Raw genomic sequence first — 20,972 nt, 5'->3', positions numbered from 1 at the left:
GTTACTGCAGAAGGTCATCATATCACATGTGTAGGCAGCAGACAGCACATGCATGGCAGCATTGTGGAGGAACAAAATGATGTAAGGAGTCAAAAATAACAGACAATTCAACAGATTTTTCAGACTCCTTGAATCATTAACTGAGATTAGAAAAGTCATCAGCCTGATGTTCAGCAACATGGAGTCGCGACCCCATGCTGAGAAGGTCGGGACCCACTTTTGAGAACCACTGCACTAGGAGAAAGGAAGTAAAGACAAGAAGGAAGGAAAGGAGTGGGAATTTATACCAGAAGGGGGAGATCCTTGGAAAAAAAACAGCCTTTCTAACTGAAAGGAGAGGGATGAAATCCCAAGGTTTTGGCTGCCATGGGGACTGTAAAAGAAAGAACATTTTTGAATAATTAATAGGTGTAGGGACATGAAGACATCATGAAAAATACTGTGGGATGTGTCCATGAAACTTCTTAGTTGACCAGCCATATGCAGACCATGCAGCCTTGTAGAGCTGCTGCAGAACCAATTGAAGTATCCAGATGATGCTCCAGGAGGCACCTTGTAGCCGGTAGACCTGTCATCTTGTTTCTGGTCTCGGTAGAGCCACCTTCTCATCCAGGGGGCAGGGCCAGCACAGGACAGAGATTTGCTATACTTACATCATGTACAGTTACTTATACTTAGAAATGATTAAAACTTTGTCTGTTACAGCATGGCACATTGTTAAAGGGATATTACAAATGTGTTCTCATACACCTAGTCTCAATGCCATGCATCGTTAGTGAGCTGCATAGGGTCGACCACTGCTCAAATGGGCTTCTTAATCTCCAAACCACTTCCCAGATACATTTGATATGCGTCACATTTGTGTGTGTGTGTGTGTGTGTGTGTGTGTGTGTGTGTGTGTGTGTGTGTGTGTGTGCGCGCCAGTGGGCACTACGCCCTGAAAAGTGATAAAGTGGATAGTGATAAAGTACGAGCCAATCAATTCCAATGCTGTGTTTGCAAAATGACAGTAGAGAGTGATACCTTACCAACTAACCAGCTTCTATGTCTTTTCAAAGGTAAATTTAGCCTTGTACATCTGTACACAAGGCACAGAATAATGTGCAATATTAAGATTTTACAGATTTATATAATAGCAATAAATCTTATTTTCTACATATACATATATATATATATATATATATATATATATATATATATATATATAGCTATAGTTTAGCCATGTTTAAAGATCATCCAAGGTTTTTTTCACATTGTTTATTTTACCATAAACGAAGTTATAAAGTGACACATCTGTGTACAAGTGTTACCATCACATAAGGAATATATGATTGTTCATTTAATACAATTGTAATTTCTTGTTTTTATAAATTAACTCTTCCATTTTTTAATGTTATACAACCATAAAGCTCATCATAAACTTTTCTATTCTTAGTCCTCTCCTTATTGGCTGCTGTAAATGCTGGGACAGTGAGGCAATGACTGAAATAATCCATAATGTGTGCGTGGCCCAGTGTTTCCCTCATCTCAGAAAAGAAAACCCTTACCTGTTTTATCCTTGCAAGCTCTTTTAAGGCTCTCCCCCACTGTTGCTTATAGTGTAGCTTAGATTTTGTGGCAGATTCAAATTTTCTTTCAAGTTCAACCTATTAATAAAAAATGAATATGAAATACTCAGATTACATGGGTGCAGCACTACATACTTACACATGGCAGAATTTGCCCCACCACCTCATGAAAACACAATTCAGCAAATTGCAGCATCATATACAGGGGCTGGGGCTAGACTTCCACTACTCACCTAGCAGGAGACCTCGTGTCTCTCCATCCTCCCGTTTCACAAGGGAAAACAATGATTCTGGCCTTTGCAAGAATGGGATAGGAGGAAGATACATTTAGGGCCCAATTCAGACCTGCGGGGGGAGGGCGCGTTCGATGGGCAAGGTTTACCTGCTCGCTAGGCAGCGAACATACTGAAAAAGCATATCTAAGTATTTTAACCCTTAAATAGAATAGAATGTCAAACGCTGAAATAATTGCACGTCAACACAAACTTGAAAACATTTATGACAATGCTTTACTTAAAAGATAGCCTTGATTACAAGTATTTGCAAATGCAGACTAACACAAGACACATAAAAAATTGATTGGCTTATATAATAATTCTAAATTAGGCCGTAATCAGACAGACACCTCATTCATAGTTATTAGACACATCCAGCCCCTCTCCATGTGTTTGACACTTCTTCCTTAACTCCCTAGCCACTTCATCTCCAATATTTATACCTTCATTCTACTTCAGTATTGGCCAGATTTGCCTTCAGTCATAATGCGATTCACCCATCACACAAAGTCCTGTCAGTGGCGTACTCCTTGGGGACTGCGCATGCGTACAAGTTATCTAGTTGTGTCAACAAGATGTTCCAGACTTCAATATCACATTCCTAAGCTTATAAAACTAAAGACAACTTGTATAGAACATTTTGCTATTACAGTAATATTTCAATGCTTACGCCATTTTAAGATAATTTCTGATTAGTCATTGTGCCAAAATAGATTCTACACAAGACAAACACCTGCGACTCAGGGCAAAGGGTAGGCCTTATGTCTTCTGCAATATTAGAACATAGAGGAAAGAAATACAACATAGCGCAGCGCACCCCCCCCCCCCCTTCTGCTCGCATGCAGTTGAACAATTTGATTGTTACTCATCAGCGAATAATTTTTCCTCTCTTTGCTGGACTTCCTTTCATGCTGACCGTTGTTCTGTGAATTGGGGACAGGTGCTGATGTCACACCTATGTTCATAAGGGTCCGACCAGCGTTTCTATAGGCATACCCACCATCTTTGTGGGCACGCCCATGAACCCAGCTACTACCTCCTGCTTGTCACTCTGGGCCTTATTTTGGTTCATTCTTTCTGACAAAATCCTTCTTAGATGGACAAAACCATGTGCACTGCAGGGGGGGCAGATGTAACATGTGCAGAGAGAATTAGATTTGGGTGAGTTATTTTGTTTCTGTGCAGGGAAAATACTGGCTGCTTTATTTTTACACTGCAATATAGATCTCACTTTGAAGTAAAACCCCACCCAAATCTAATTCTCTCTGCACAAGTAACACCTGCTCCACCTGCAGTGCACTTGGTTTTGCCCATCTAAGAAGGATTTTGTCAGAAAGAATGAACCAAAATAAGGCCCTCTATTTGCAAATGTCTCGGCAAAAAAGTATGCACATGCACAACTATGCGCACGCATAAAACCCCACCACCGGAGATGGTGCCGAATCCAGACCTGTACGAACAGGTCTAAAATCAACCACTTAGTTCAAGAATGGATACTATGTAGAACTTCAGACACCGGTTATGTTGATAATGTCTCCAAATATGTGCAGTTTTAACGGTTTAAAAGTCCACAAGTACCAACACACCAAAGACATCCTTATAGGTTAAATGGTTGCAAAGAAGTCAACTGTGCTGCATGTTTGTGGAATCCAAGTTCCATTGTGATAGGGTCTAGTGTGAATTGTTAAACATTCTCTGTAAACCAGGAGAATAATTTAATAAATAGTAAAAAAAACAATTATATGTATAATCTGAAAAAAAAAATATATATATATATATATATATATATTCTGCATGGATTGCCCAATCTGTCCAAATTCAACAGGTGCAGCAATGCAAAGACACTGGCATCACAAAGCAGAGAGAGAATGCTCTGGAACCCACATTGGTTTATGAATGACCCAATCTGTGGTGCTGTCTGGACAGCCGATAAGACTGGCAAAACATTGCCATTTTCTCATTTTAAGCATTTGCATGGGGGCTGGGGTGTTTGTATAGAAGGGGGGAAAACACAGGCTGGATCAAAATGCTTATTTTTACTTGCCATAGCTGATCTGTTATAACTGAATACAAGCCAAACTGGCTTTGTTTTAGGAATGTACTTTCTCAGTCTCAAACAGAGAAACAAGTTGGCTAAAACACTCTGACAAAAGTTTTACTCTTTATTTTAATAAAATGATAGCAAGTTTAAAGAAATACAAATGTCTGCCCTTCTTTAGCATGTACTTTCAAAGCTAAATAAGATCCAAAATAAACAAATATATTTAATGCCGATCAAAAATATGAGCCCTCTGCTGCGTTAACTAGTGAATATCAATACACAACCTATCAAAATCAATGGTTGTGTTTGTATTCTTAAAAATAAATAAAATAAAACCAGTTCAATAACGTTAGTTTCCGCATGACAAGTTATAAAACGAAAGTTTATACTGGAAGGTGTTACAGTAAATGATGGATTACGTATTACTACTAAACAGAACATCAAACTCATTTAACTGTAATCCTTTCTATATCTGAAGGCTCTATTGGTTGTTTACCTACTCATATTGGAATTGTGGGCAAGGCAGAGGCAATTCTGCGTAACGCGCCTGAATCAGTAATGGATGGAAATGCCAAGATGCTTGTAAGCAGCTTTGCGTTTCTGTCCGATAATACAGAAGGGACATGCAGTAGATGTCTCATTAGGAGAGATGTCTCATGCATGTGGCTGCCATCCCAGCACTGCAACCGACGAGCTAGCTGGGATCCAACATTGTAACCAATAGCTGGGAATGCAGGCCTCCCCCCACCCAGACCCTCTGCAATGTAGCCTCTCAGTAAGGCAGCTGCAGAGGGGCACTGTGGATGACAATACAAGGACCGCCCAGTGATTTTATAGAACAGACCTTGCGAAGCTGCAAACTTCCGCTAATCGTGAATCAATGCAGTGCACGAGTCCCACTCTGAATTAGGCCCAATGTGCAGATGTGTGCATTACCCTATTTTATTATAGCCCAAATTAAAGATTTTCCTGTGAACCTCAGATGAACAAAACAAAATCAGAGATGAGGACATGCTGTTCCATAAAGCACATATCAAAGAATAGAATTGCCCCCTGATACGCATTTATAAAAAGATCTATTTAGTTGGAAAAAAAAATGTAACTCGAGCACAGGGAGCGAAATGAATAAATACTGAGATGGGTATCCAATTAGCTGGATTTAATTAGGGTGGCCAATCCCGGGATCGGCGGGATCCCAGGATTTGGCCCCAAAATGTCCGGGATTTCAATCCCGGGATTGGAGTATCCAATCCCGGGATTAGACTGCACATGTGCAGTCTAATGCTCAGACGCTGCCCGGCTGTTCCCGACCCGGTGTGTGATTCGGTCATAGGTCACGCTGTGCATGCTGCAGCATGGCATCACCAGCACCCGGAACTCGCTAGACGGCGGGCCTATTCCAGCCTCACGCATCATACTCGACGCGCCTCCCAGCCGCCCGCGTCATTCGAAGCCTGCCCCCTCCACCGCTCCCAAAAAGTAACTTATGTGGGGTACAGCGGCAATTTTCTTTTAGGTATGCCAATCCCAGGATTGAGCATTTTTCAATCCCGATTCCCGGGATTGAAAAAAATGCCCCGGGATTGGCTTCCCTAATTCTAATGGACAGCTGAACTCAAACCAATTTGTGCAGTGGATCTTTATGGGTTTTTGTACGGTGCAAAAATATCCATGGGTGGTGCATCTCCACTTGTTACTAGAGATGAGCGGGTTTGGCTTCTGGAGAACCAAACCTCCCACCCCAAACTTGCCTGATGTGAGGCGGTTCGAACATCATCTTCCCGCTGTCAGATTCTCACAAGATCCCGACTCTATAAAAGTCCCAGTGATTGTTGCCATCTTTATTCCCACATAGGGGTATATTCAATGAGTGTCGAAACTGCAGTCTTGCCGAAAGCAGCTCACCTGGCTCCAACCAGGCTCCCTCACTCCATCTCCTGCTGCCACACTCACCCGGTCCGAGCGCCGGCCAGGTGAGTGTCAATCATCGGACAAATCAGACATCCGGATTTGGGTGCTGGATTGAATAATTGATGCCGGATCCATTCCGGCAAAAGAATGTTGAAATGGTTCCAGCATCTATATACCATAGTGTCAGTGCTGTCTGCTGAGAGGGGCCTGCTACTATGAAGGACACTATTATTAGGGCACTAATAAGGGGGATGTGAGGCACCTTTTTACTGCAGGGCTACCCTGTGTGCCATATCAGTCCAGCGGTGCTGCCCAGTGTCCTTTATCAGTCCAGCGGTGCTGCCCTGTGTGCCGTATCAGTCCAGGGGAGCTGCACGTTTTTTTTAATTACTGACATGGTGCTGTTAAATGTGCCATATCAGTCCAGGGGTGCTGCCCTGTCTGCCATATAATTCCAGGGGTGCCGCCATGTGTGCCCTATCAGTCCGCAGGTGCCACTGTGTGTGATGTATAATTCCAGTGGACATCTTGCACCAAGAATATGCACTGGTGGTAAGCGCACATGCAAAATTACCACTATGAAACAAATTATACACATACTGTAGGGGTGGTATAGCAACAATTGTCTGCAACATTGTTTGCAGGTGAAAGTACACATTTATTGTCATGAGCACAATGCAGGTGTGCACATGACACAGAATATTTCAGTTCAATTCTGCTGTAACTTCACTGTATAAAATAAGATGGTGCTATTTTTAAGACTGGTGTCCAGTAACAGAATATATCCGGGGAATCCCAGTTCACAAAAGTTACATTTTTGGTTTTATTTTATTTTAAATATATTTATCATTCAGAGAAATCTACAACTTTGTAAAGAACATACTCTTATATCGGAAATGTTGTAAAACAAAAAACCGTGTCACTGTACAATTTTAGTATCCTAAAAGTAGTAGACCGTAAATCTTTTGTACTTTTCTTGTTGGTGTCCTGGGAGGCAGCAATTAGTGAAACAGAGTGGCCATCGTGAGATTATAATTTGAAAGGAAATTGTATGCAATCAGAGTCAGTATGAATTTAGAAATGAAGGCTGAAATCCATCTACAAAATGATTCTGGGAACCAGACTCTTTTGGGAATGGGCCACTTAATCATTGTTCTTCGAGGGAGGTTATCAGGGTGAAAACATGTTCTAATGGCAGACTTGAAACATTTCTGTCTGAACCAGCCCACTGTCTGCGTCTCACACTTACAACCTACTGTAGAACAGAACGCAGCCTGTTAATATTGTGATTTACAGCAAGCAGAGATTTAAACATGGTCGTCCGGAATGCAGAATCACGGTGTGAAAGGAGGTTAAAATTCATGCTAATTTGCACCAATATTTTGCTCTGTAACTAGACACAAGTTTATTTGTCCAGTTATGGGTTAGTTTAACAAAAGCACACCTGTACTACACCACTGCAACCTGGTCGTATTAGCTCATTAGGAGAGGCAGACAGGGGCAGACAGACAGGGGTGACAAAGATGGGGCAGAAATGAGCAAGTAACAGTGGGTTAGGATGAGAGTTGGCTGGGCTTGGTGAAGAAATGGGAGCCTGTTAGAAGTTTTGAAGAGAGGTACAGTGTCTGAGGGAGAGAGGTAGAGAGTTTCATAGGTAGGGAGCAGCACGTGAAAAGTCTTGGAGGTAGGAGTGGGAGGAAGTAAGTAATCAGTAGGCAGGAAAGGCGGTGAGAATTAACATAGCGAAGAGGACGGGCAAGTATTTCCTTTGGAATTTTATAAAAATAATTAAAAAACAAAACAATAAAAAAAAGTACACTTTTCCCTGTACCTGACATAATTATCATATGACAGATTATATCGGTCAAACATAGGGCAATTTTTTAGGACAATTTTGTTGTAATTTCTAATAACTCAATGGATGACAAGCAATGGTATAACAAGTAATGTTGTGGAATTCCCTGCCAATATCCCAATGGAAAACTCTTTGTACCAGGGACATATACAGTAACCAGTTAAAAGGTCAAGTGAAAAATCTTTTAAAAACAATTCGATAGACCGTAAAACTTAGCACACCCTGTATACATACGCTTTTGTATTGTTATTCAAATTAATGACATTACCAGACTAGGAAATCAATTAAAATCCTCAAAAAAATATTGTAACTATTACATTTTTAATTTAAAATTAATATATTTAAAAGCAACAAAGTGCAAAAACTCTCGTCAAGTCATTTGATTAGCAAGTCAGGGGTTACCTTTTCTAAAGTTAGAAGATTGATCTCTGACTGTAATCGGATTTCCGGTTTGCTGCTCTGTTGCTCCTTATAATGTTGAAACTCCTTGTCCAGTGCTTTATATTTATGTTCCGATTCTTGAAGCTAAATATAAATACACACACAAAAAAAAAAAAAAGAAGATTATAGGTAAAAAATAAAAAAAAAATGCAAACAATACCAGATTTTTTTTAGAAAGGAGGATTAGGACATAGAACATGTCTGTACTCAGCACATGAACCCAGCACATCAATAGACATTAAACAGATATGGAAACAGCACTGCCACCATGAGTTATGACTGTTTTCAGATATGCAGAATAGACAAGGAAAAAAAAGGAGATTGAAAAATACTCTTACTTAGGACACAAAAACGTGAAAAAGTTATTTATTTCCTAGTGACACAAGAAAAACACAGACATGAGATAATATATAGAAACTGCCCTCCATAAATTGTATTAACTCTGACAGCTTAGTTACAGCCTGGACTTTGTTTTATCACACTATAGTTGTAGGGCTTCTCCTACAATGCAATATCTTTGGAATACTTGTTACTGAGTCAGTAAACATTTGTCCAACTCCCACGTGATGATTTAACAAATTTTGGTCCATTGAAAAAATAAATAAATAAAAATTGACACCTAAAAAAAAAAAAAAGGCAGAACTTGGGTCAGGACAGTAGTAGCCAGTGCGGATGGTGTAATGGTTATCATTACTGCCTCACAGTGCTGAGGTCATGTGTTCAATTCCCACCATGGCCCTAATTGTGCAGAGTTTGTATATTCTCCCCGTGCTTGCGTGGGTTTCCTCCGGTGTCCTCTCTTCCTCTGCTGGTTAATTGGCTCCCAGCAAAATGAACCTGGAATGTATGTGTGTGAGTGTACATGTATATTGTTCATTCTAGCACCCGCCATCTTTGAAAGCCCACGCAGTTCCTTTTCCCTGCCTGTGGTGTCGCCATCTGCTGTGGTGTTTCTAGCACAGGTCTGGTTAACAATTCAGTGCTGATATACAGACCACACTGTGATAGAAGAACTACAGTAGACAGCGACACCCCAGGCAGGAAGGAGGAACTACATGGGTTTTCAAAGATGGTGAGTGCTAGAATGAACACTACATGTGGTTGGGAATATAGATTGTAAGCTCCACTGGAGCTGGGACTGATGTGAATGTTCAAATATTCTCTGTAAAGTGCTGCGGAATATGTATGCGCTATATAAGCAACGGTTTATTTATTTATTTATTTATAATTTCTTATATAGCACAGCATATTCCGTTGCGCTTTACTATTAATAAATAAATAATAAATAGTAGTCACCTGCTATCTGCATACAAAGACAGTTTGTTACTGCAATAAGTAGACATTTCCACTTGTGATCAGAGAGGGTTATTAGAGATAAATTCACTAAATGAGTAAGGAACTCAAGATTTTATAACTTTTTAATTTCAGAAATATTAATATTAATATTGCATTTTCATCAATTGATTTATCTAATGGATTCAACCAGCTTAATCAGAAAACCTGGCCTTCACTTACGCGTTGTTGTAGACGAAGCTTGTCTTCATCTAGTTGCCTGGCCTTTAACCTCTCCAGCTCTATTTGATGTGCAGAATCTTCTCGTACTCGTCTGATTGAGTCCTGCCTTTCCTGAATACTTCGTTCACACTGTAACTGGATTTCTGCCTTTGCCTTCTTTAACTGCAAAGTAAATACTGTATAAATGTAACTAAAACTGTATAGTATTGGACCCACATTACCTGTAGGGTGGGAATGTAATAGGATAGGAGATTCAGCAAGTGAGATATTTGGTAAGAAATCTCCAGTGTTTTTTTTTTTATTTTTTTAAAGCGGCAATCATTTACACTGCAAAACCAGTTTGATTTGCAATGTAAAATGATTGCCGTTTTAAAAAAACTGGAAATTTCTTACCAAATCTCTTACTTTCTGTATCTCTCATTGTATTAAATTTCACCCTAGGTGTTGATAAATCAACTCTATAGGGACAATTTAATTGGGCATGAGATGGGCAAGTGGTCTCTGCAGCGGTGCGGAAACGCCAGCTACAGCACCTCATCTCTCCACCCTTGCTGCCTGATTTTGCTGTGTACTGACAGATTTTTGTACGAAGTCCTATAGGACTATGAAAAAGAGAATCAATGAGTCTAGAGCTACCAAAAAGTATTGAAAGAGTCTTATTGAAGCAGCCCCTATATGCATCTACTGATAAATCATTGATAATGTCTACAATGTTATATTCCAAACATTGGAATGATTGAATTATACACCAATACCCCTTTCAGGCACAGGACCCGGCAATTACCCGGCATTTAGAGGACCTGGTTATTTTGTCCGGAGCAGTCTGACCCCTTTCACACTGAACAGCAAATTACCAGGTTAAAAATTTCAACCCTGTAATTTGCTGAATAACACGGTATTCCGGGGTCAGAGAACCGAGATTTACGACCCGGGTTGACCCTTTCACACAGAAGTAGGACCAGTGTTGAACGGCAAATTACCAGGTAGAACTGCTCCGTACGGAAATTTGGGTTTCTCTGTGAAAGGGGTATGAGGAGTTTTCTGGCTAAATGAACTAAAAGTCTATTTTAAATTGATCTAAATTGATGCATTTCAGTGGCTAAATAGCACATTTAAATCCGATATGCACAAATTGTACATTTACACCTTCATTTTGAAGCCTTTATTTGGGATGGCAGTGGGACTGAATTCCCATAACTGGTGTGCATGCAGGCAATAATAAATATCCAAGTGTGCCTTGGTGAGGCTCCCTTATGCAGAATATAATATAATATAGAAGAGCCATAACTTGCACCAACGCTAAAATTGGAAAAGCATTTATACAGCCTGTGTACCATAAAAAATGTATACGTACATACGGGGGTTATTCTGGTTCACTAACAAAGGCAAATTCACTCTCTAATGGACAAAACCATATGCACTGCAGGTGGGGCTGATGTAACATGTGCATCAAAGAGTTGGATTTGAGTCGGTGGTGTACTTCAAACTGATCTCATTATTGCAATGTAAAAATAAAGCAGCCAGTATTTACCTTGCACAGAAAAAAAAATAACACCCAAATCTAGCTCTCTCTGCCCATGCTACATCTGCCCCACCTGCAGTGCACATGGATTTGTCCATTAGAGAGTGAATTTGCCTTTGTGTGTGAACCAGAATACTCCCCATAGTGTTTAACATGTATAAAAAGATGATGCACTGCCTGAAAGTGTGCGTGTGAGTCCACAAATCATTTACTATTGTATTCAAAAATGTAATATTTCAATGACATTATTAATGTTAACCAATATTTTACTTTAATAGAATAGAAGACCTTCCCATTGTAACCCTAAAAAGTACTGGTTTATCCACACAGTCAACAGGGAGCAAATCATTCAATATATAGTCATTGTGTTACACAAATTTTTAGCAACAGTCACTGGCACAGAATGTACAAGCAATACCTAATTGTGCTGGAACTACAAAGCTAATAGGTGAGACCATCACAACCAGATATTTAAGGCAGCACGGATGGTGTAATGGTTATCATTACTGCCTAACAGCGCTGAGGTCATGGGTTTGATTCCCACCATGGCCCTAACTGTGCAGAGTTTATATATTCTCCCCGTGCTTGCGTGGGTTTATTCCGGGTACTCCGGATCCCTCCCACAATCCAAAAATATACGGGTAGGTTAATTGGCTTCCAACAAAAATTAACCCTAGAATGTCTGTGTGTGCGTGTACATGTGGTAGGGAATATAGATTGTAAGCTCTACTGGGGCAGGGACTGATGTGAATATTCAAATATTCTCTGTAAAGCGCTGCGGAATATGTATGCGCTATATAACAGAAACTGATAATAATTTATCTATTCATTTATGTTACAGCTAAAAGTAATACAGTTTAAAAATTTTACATGCAACAAACTAACGCTTCCTAAAAACTAAATAAAACCAAAAACAAACAAACCATATGGATGTGTGCAGAAGTTGCAGAAAAGAGGGAAAGCTAATGTCAAGGTAACAGGAAATTAGAATTTGATTCTTTTAATAATATAAAGTGAGTTACAGAGAGCCTTTCATATGTAAAACCGTGCATGGTAACAGAAGACCTTCTTAATAAAACTTTCCTAGTGCATATCCAGTATGTCAACATGTCCAGAATAAATTAATGTGTCTTAGATAAGGAAATGTTTAAGGCACCAGAGTTACTTTCTGCTTTATGTCCGTATCCTAGCAAATGTCGGATTTTACCAATAGGATTGTGCCAAGAACAGAAAGCAGGATATTCTCTGTGACCCTGAAGATTTATGGCCTTTCCTAGACAGAAAACCTTGCACTTCATAGGTAAAGCTGTGGAAGCATAATCATATTTTACAATATATGTGAATGGAGAACAAAAGTATACATATATAAAACAAATTATTACTGCCAACATCAACACATACTTTACAGATTTATACGGTGCTATTTTGGTGTGAAGCAAGCCATGTTACTTATCTATATATCTCCCTGCTAAAGGTCAGAATTAATCTTTTAAACTATTTTGTTGTTTATGACTTTTATTTAATTTTTTTACACCCAACACAAATATTCATTTTTATTCACGACTCTTCCTTTATTAAGGCTGAGGAGTTAATGATTGCTTTGCGATTTTTAATGAGAGCGTAATAAATATAGACTAGGCTCTCCCCTTAGATTGTTTCAATGTAGTTAAAATCTATTTAGTAATTACTCTGAATCATTTAAAATAGATAATCGTACCTCAATTTCATCACTTGAAAGTTGACGCTCGCGCTTGTCTAATTCTGCCAAAGCTTTTTGTAATTGTTCTTCCAGAACAGTGTATTCAGCAACCTGTATAAAAATGAGATCACTCATCAAAACAAATATTTTCTATAAAAATCAAGTATAAAAAGGTTTCAGCTGAAGACAGATGTGTTTAAAAAAAACTAAAAAACAAAAAAACTCCGCACTAAGTGTATATACAGGGTTTGTATAAAAAGTAAATGGACCAAATTCAGGAAAAGTTTTTTATTGAAGATATCGCTACAAACAATAAAAAAAAAATTCACACTTTTGGCAACGAGTTGTTAAGTCCTGTTCCAGAGTCCTTCAAGCTGCGCATCAAAGCCGCTTTGACCTCTGCTAGGGTCCCATGGCGGTGTCCTTTGAGGGCGGTCATCAATCAGTGGAACAGGAAAAAGTCCGCCATGGCCAGATCGGGACTGTAGGGGGGCTGGGCAGGGGCGAATTTAGGGGTCAGGCCGCCCCTAGGCACAACATTTTTGGCCGCCCCTTAGATACCCCGTGCCAGCTAGAGCCCCTTAGACACACTGCACCAATACACATTGTGCTATACACCATAATGCCTATTACACATTCTTTCACATACGATAATTCCCATTACATTACATATTATATATTATACAACATAAGTGATTGGATTAAGTCTCTGGGGGTACGCGGGTACTAAAACCAAGGGGGCACTGTTGGGGGGGGGGGTTATAGGTTTAGACTGGGGGTAGGTTTAAGCACATAGAAGGGCGGTTTAGATTTAGAATGTGGGGCAGGGGGGTTAGGTTTAGGTGGTAGGGTGTTGGGATGTTAGTGGGGATGGTTAGGCTGTAGATGAGGGAGAGTTGGGGTGCGGGATGCTGGCATCGGCATGCTGCCTGCCGGTGGACCGTATACATGTATGCATCAGATATATATGTACAAACACAAAATACATGTATATCCGATGCATACATGTGTATGTATGTATATTTATTTATATATGTTTTGATAAAGGGGCGATACGTTAGCGTTTAAGACTGCAATGTTGTGATATATTTTCCTGAGTACTATATATATATATATATATATATATATATATATATATATATATATATATATATATATATATATATATATATATATATATATATATATATATAGTCAGTCTTTGTATGGATCGGCACTCCTTGGGTGAATAATCCAGTATTGCCTCGGTGCCAGTTAGAGTGTAAGAATACACCATATAACAAGGGTTAGCTACGGCACTCGTAGGACTTTACATAAAATCAAACACAGACACTAGGGTGAAAACGGTTGATTAAAACCGAAACGTTGCCCCCGGACCCTAGTGTCTGTGTTTGATTTTCTGTAAAGTCCTACGAGTGCCGTAGCTAACCCTTGATATATATATATAGATATAGATATAGATATATATATACACATAGTATATATAGAGGATGGACAGCCCTCAGGAATAAAATATCACAGCATCATTCATAAATGCTAATGTATCGCCCCTTTATCAAGACGTAAAATATACATAAAAACACACACACATACATATATATATATATATATATATATATATATATATATATACATATACATACATATATATATATATATATATATATATATATATATACACATATATACATACATACATACACACACATTATATATATATCCCAAAACCTGCCTAAAATAGTACAATTATAATAGATGTATAAGAGCTGACTGCCTTACTCATATTGAAGTTTCAGTCATGCCAGCAGCCCAGCATAAGAACTCGAGTCGACCTCTCCACAGCAGCAGACGCTGCCTGCCCAGATCCCACCTCTTTCTACAGCCTTCTTCAGCGCCCAGCCACTCAGTGACAGAGGCGCAGGCTGCTTACATTATCCGACAGCTGAGCCGTCCCTCAGCTGCCCTGTACTGCTATAGGGCGCCGGCGGCTCAGCTGTCAATCAGCGCGGCGGGGAGGGAGCAGAGCGCGGTGCTCAGCTGCAGTGCAGATCGGAAGAAAGATCCGATCTGTGCTGGGGAGGGGGTGGAAGTGCGGAACTGCTCTTAGGACAGCCGGGCAGCCCACAGCCCGGCTGTCATTCTGCCTGGCTGGCGGCGGCAGATGGTCGCAGCCTGCCGCCCATGACAGGTGCCGCCCCTAGGCCCGTGCCTCACGGGCCTAGTGATAAATCCGGCCCTGGGGCTGGGGAAGTGGTGCGATTGTCATGATGAAGCTTCCAATTGGCAGCAATGCTCTTTCTGGATCATGGCCAACGTCTCCATAACTGATTTTCTGAGTTCCACATAGAATTTAATGGCGTAGCGCTGTTCGATATAATGTTGCATTTTTAAGCTTTAACGAGCCTAGGGACAGGCATCTACTAAAACCACAATACTAACTGCACAGAAGCTCGTAGCCGACTGACGCTCGGTGCGTGTTGAATCTGCCTTCCCCCTTTATTAAACCTACCTGGAGCATTCGTGCTGCAACGTAAAGCCGCATACGAAAAACATAGGTTTTATACAAACCCTGTATAAGGAGGTTTGCTTACCTGCACGAAGACACCAAAATTTGTTCCTTTCTTGAATTGTTACTCAAGCGGATATTAAAAATGTATCGTTCAGTTTACTAATGGGCAGCATGGATGGCGTAATGGTTAGCATTACTGCCGCACAGCACTGAGACCATGGGTTCGATTCCCACCATTACCCTACCTGTGTGGAGTTTGTATATTCTCCCTGTGCTTGCATGGGTTTCCTCCGAGTACCCAATTTCCTCCCACATTCCAAAAAATATACTGGAAGGTTAACTGGCTCCAAACAAAAAAAGTTACCCAAATGTCTTTGTGTACATATGTCCATGTGGTAGGGAATATAGATTGTAAGGTCCACTGGGGCAGGGAATGTTAAAATATCCTCTGTAAAGCACTGCAGAATATGTGTGCGCTATATAAATAACTGTTAATTAAAAAAATAGGATGTGAGATTGCCCATAGCAGCCAATAAGATTCAATTATGATCCAGAAGTTACTAAACAAATAAGAAGTAGAATTGAATTGCTATGGGCAACATCGTATCTTCGGGATGCAGTCAAAAGCCCGACAGGGTCAAAATCCCGACAGGTTCAGAATCCCGACATATAGAATGTACCGGTGAAACAGTCTACATGACTTTCCGTCGACAGGTGCGAGGTCGACACAGGTTTTTTCACTGTTTTTTGAGCAGACATGTGCCAACAGGCGGTATTTCATGCCCTACCATCCACTAGGGCGTGTTGGGAGAATAAGATAGTGTGCCGAGCGCAGCGAGGCACCGTGCCTGAAACATTGCGAGCGAAGCGACCTATGCGAGGGGCTGCGGTTCACTTCCAACGGTGTCCATATCGACTTTGTCGACATTCGGGTAAAAAACCTGAAAAAACCCATGTCGACCTCGCACCTGTCGACGGAAAGTCATGTAGACTGTTTCACCTGTACATTCTACATGTTGGGATTTTGAACCTGTCGGGATTTTAAATGTCTGAATTTTGACCCAGTCAGGATTTTGACCCAGTAAGGGATTTCATACCGAATCTGTATCTTCAATAGAACTCCCATCTTAGTAAATTTGGTGAACCTTTGGCCCTTCAAGTGTTGTTGAACTACACATCCCAGCATGCATTGCTACAGTTTTGCTATTTGACCATGCTAAAACTGTTGCAGGGCATGCTGGGATGTGTAGTTCAACACCAGCTGGAGGGCCAACGGTTCCTCATACCTGCCTTAGAGTGTCTGGTTTTGCAAACAGCCACATGGTATTTGATACAGAAATCGACCTGACCTTTTTCTTTACTAAAGCTTCCCTTTCTCGGTCTCTTCGTTTCCACTCCTCAGCAAGAACTTGCATGTGGGCTAATTCTTTCTTCTTCAACTAAGAATCAAAAATACAACATCAAGAAAAAAAAAAAGTGAAATCGTTGCTCCTCCTGTTGACATTAATTTATGTAAAATATCAATAATTTAATGTATAATTTACACCAATCAGCGAGAACATTAGAAACCATTGACAGATAAAGTGAATAACATTGATTATCAGATTACAAAAGGCACCTGTCAAAGGGTGGAATGTATTAGTCAGCTCTTGAAGGGTATATGATCGAAGCAGGAAAAAAAGATGGCAACCATAATTATCTGACCTACTTTGCAAAGGGCCAAATTGCGGCTAGACTGGGTCAGAGCATCTCCAAAACAATTACGTCTTGCGGGGTGTTCCTGGATAACCAGTGACCCGGTGGAAGGGTCATAGGTGCCCAAGGCTCAGTTACTCATGTGGGGAGCGGAGAATAGCCTGTCTAGAAAAGCTACAAATTGCTGTAATGCTGGCTATGAGAGAAAGTTGTCAGAATACAGTGTATTGCAGCTTGTTGCATATGGGGAAGAGTAGTCACACACACTGGTCTGAGAGCCCATGCTGAACCCTGTTTATTGATAAAAGCACATACAGTAAAATGGGCATGAGTGTCAGAGCCAGACCATGGAGAAATGGAAGAAGGTGGCCTGGTGTAGGGAACCATGTTTTCGTTTACATCATGTGGATGGACAGGTCCATGTGCATAGTTTACCTGAAGAGGTGGAGAGGACACCAGGTTGCCCTATGGAAATAAGGCAAGCTGGCAGAGGCAGTGTGATGCTCTAGGACAGGCCTTGCCAACTTGTGGCTATCCAACTGTTGTGTTGGATGTTAATTTTACACAAACCATCAACCTAAACATTGTTTCAGAGAAAGACAGGTACTCTTTACCTAGAAGGGCGGCCATCGCGGGCATCGTGTGTACCAATGCGATGCGACCGACGCGATTACTGCGATTTCCCATAAGGAACAATGTTAAATGTCCCAATTGACCCAATTTTCCATAGGGAACAATGTTAAAAGGCCCACAGAGGCCAAATGGCCACCCTGAAGTGCCCCGCGAGGGGACGCAGACACCGGTGAAGCCCACGAGGGGATGCGTATACCTGTGAAGGTGTCCGCGTGCGCTCGCCACGCTTCGGGCTCGGTGGCTCGCCACACTTTCTATTCTCAACTCCACGCCGACGTGGATAGTGGGGGTATGAAAAGGTCGTAGGACGCGTACCGCTGCGCTCGCCACGCTTCAGGTTGACGTTGATCGTGGGGTGGCGTTAACAATTGGGGGGGGGCCCATTTCACACTTCAGGGTGCCTATTTGGCCTCTGTGGGCCATTTAACATTGTTCCCTATGGGAAATCGCGCTAATCGCGTCATTCGTATCAAATGCGATTTTTTTGGTCGCATGCGATGCGACCGTCACGATTTTTTTACCTTACGATGCCCAAGATCAAAATCGTGGGCGCCCTTCTAGGTAAAGAGTACCGAAAGACACATTGCAGAGACAATGCAAACTCCATAATGATAGTCTCTTTCAGCAGTGTAATACTTCCTGCCACACTGCAAACATTGTTCGGGCATAGTTTGAGGAACATGCAAAGAGTTCAATGTGCTGGCTTGGTTTCCAAATTCCCAAGCTATGGAGACACTGCCTTGCAACTTACAGGACTTAAAAGGATCTGCTGAGAATGTGTTTGTGCCAGATACCACAGGACACCTTCAAAAGGTCTTACGGAGTCCATGCCTCGACAAGTCAGAGCTGTTTTTGTAGCACGAGAGACCTACACAATATTATGCAGGAGATTTAAGGTTACGGCTGATTGGTATATATTTTCTAGCAACCATTTATCGAGATCAGTGGTTCCCAACCTTTTTTCCATCTTGTACCCCTTGATTAGGCTTTTCATTTAAGAGTACCCTCTCCTCTCATTTTTAAATATCTCCAGTACTTACGAGTGGAAGTGAGCAATATGCGTATACTTATGTGTGTCCGTATATTAAGGGGTAGTGGAGGGGTAGTGCATGGTCAGGAATCAGGTCCTTCTGTGTATGGCTGCTGGCTGTGTACTGTCTCTGGAGTTCCAGTTAATGCTTTTAGTATAAATGCCGCTGCTTCCTCCACCCGTCCCGTCTCAGTGTGGGGAAGATGATCGCTGATGTCTGATGGCAGCGCGGGTAGCTCCAAGGGATTTGCTGGTCAGACAAAAGCACGAGGAGATGCTGATGATGCTGCAGATAGATCCGGAAGTTGAGCAACTTGGTGAATCTCCACAGCTGCTGGAGACATCTTCCGCCATTACCAATATTATTTTCAAGTGCTCTCAACTTGTTTGCAGCGTACTTCAGGTTGGAAACCACTGATCTAGATGCTGCAGAGCATTGAATTACTGCGTAAGACAAACTTACAGCCATTGCTTTTATGCATTACATAACTGGATTTCTTCTCTCAAAGCCCTGTTATGGATAGAATAATCCTTTCACACTACAACGGCTTGCAGAGAGGTAGAGTGGCAAAAACACTCTACGGAAGTTAAGTCCGTCCTTATATCATACAAAATAGGGAGGCACAAATCACAAATCTGTCAATTTACTCCTAGCCTGTACATAGGGTCACAAATTGAGTGGTGAGCATAGAATAACCATTGTTCTTATTTGAGAGGAGTATGTTTAATCTGCAAAGTATAATAGATATTGGATGGGTCCTGATTCAGTTGTGCACAATGTCCTTGGAGCCTACTGCTCATCACTAACAATGGCAATTAGGGACTGATTCAGGTAAATGCCACTGCACAAAAGGGTAAAATCACTCACATCAAATGGTGCTCCCCAGCGCCAAGTAAGTATGGACTTACTCAGTGCTGTGAAGGATCTGCTGAAGTCAGCGGCCCTTCCTCCCAACGGATGGGGAATGCCTGCATATTCTGGGGAACTCCCAGACTGTGTTGCCGCCCTCAAAATGGGATACCGTCGTATTGTCGACCCGACTTAGGTCGACAGTCATTAGGTCGACACCATTGGGTCGACAGGCAACAAGGTCTACATGGATGAAGTTCGACAGGCGTCTAGGTCGACATGGGTTTTTTCACTGTTTTTTGAGCTGACATGTGCCGGCAGGCGGTATTTCATGCCCTGCCATCCACTAGGGCGTGGCAGGAGAATAAAATAGTGCCCGAAGCATCGCGAGGAGCTGTGGTTCACTTCCAACTGTGTCCATGTCGACTGTGTTGACATTCGGGTACAAAAACTGTGAAAAACCCCATGTCGACCTCACGACTTAACCCATGTCGACCTAACACATTTGTTGACCTAAACCCATGTCGACCTTGTCCCATGTCGACCCAACAGTGTCGATCTAATGACTGTCGACCTAAGTGGGGTCAAAAATACGATCCACACCCCTCAAAACACCCGGCTCCTGTCACTCACCCTGTGGGCAGCCAGCAAAGGCTAGCTGGCAGTGTTCAGATGAATGGTTCATGCATGCTCACTGCATACCATGCAGCCCATGAACAGGTCTGAAATAGGCCCTTGAATGCTTTGTGCAACTGAAAATGGAATAAACAAACCACATGCACCACTGTGAAAAGGTTGCAACCGAGAAGCTGCTTGCTCTTGCACATGGTTGCTTCAACCCCAGTGCAGTTCCCTAAATATATTGTGAGATGTGGACACTATCAGGACCTTATTATCTGCCATGCTAAACACTGGAAGCTTGATAGGGAACATAGGATTTTGCTCAGTATACATCACACCTAATAGGAGCTGTAAACGGCTCTGAGAACACTAAACTATTAAATATCTGCAGCTGTGCCAGAACACCAGAAGGGTGAAAGTCCAGAACGTTCCAGCATTATTTCAATAACCCAAAAAAAAAAAAAAATGCAAGTTTATAGTAATGAAAAGAATCTCATGAACAGTGCAAATCTACTGCCAACAATATCTGTCTGATTACTATAAAACCAAAATATTTCACGCCAAGATCATATTATCTACAGACCTAATATATGAGAACATTCTATTTACTGCTTAAAATATAAAAATAAAAAATTTGACTGAAAATGGCCATACCAAAAAATAAACCCATTGGCATAAGGCGAGGGACAAGCCAAACCAACGTTTGGAGCCGTCTCATCTCGGTGTTCTCCCCCAGAAAAAAAAAACCCTGAAAATCTGCCAGGTGGATGCATTAAATAAGTAGCCAGGTGCGGCAGTGTAATATAT

General features: G+C 41.4%; 1 protein-coding gene across 1 annotated transcript in view; it reads right to left on the bottom strand.

Moving 5' to 3' along the window:
• Positions 1–20,972, bottom strand: part of CEP120 (centrosomal protein 120) — a 69,906-nt gene that overhangs the window by 24,437 nt on the left and 24,497 nt on the right. The window contains exons 14-18 of the mRNA XM_083151583.1: positions 16,686–16,775; positions 12,846–12,938; positions 9,607–9,768; positions 8,053–8,175; positions 1,548–1,646 (exon numbers count right to left, since the gene is read on the bottom strand). Of these exons, the coding sequence (XP_083007709.1) occupies positions 1,548–1,646; positions 8,053–8,175; positions 9,607–9,768; positions 12,846–12,938; positions 16,686–16,775 (567 nt within the window). The remainder of the gene's footprint in view (positions 1–1,547; positions 1,647–8,052; positions 8,176–9,606; positions 9,769–12,845; positions 12,939–16,685; positions 16,776–20,972) is intronic.

This window comes from Crinia signifera, chromosome 1, assembly GCF_055691185.1.
Source record: "Crinia signifera chromosome 1, ASM5569118v1, whole genome shotgun sequence".
Taxonomy (NCBI): domain Eukaryota; kingdom Metazoa; phylum Chordata; class Amphibia; order Anura; family Myobatrachidae; genus Crinia; species Crinia signifera.
This window is presented reverse-complemented; position numbering and strand designations above follow the sequence as displayed.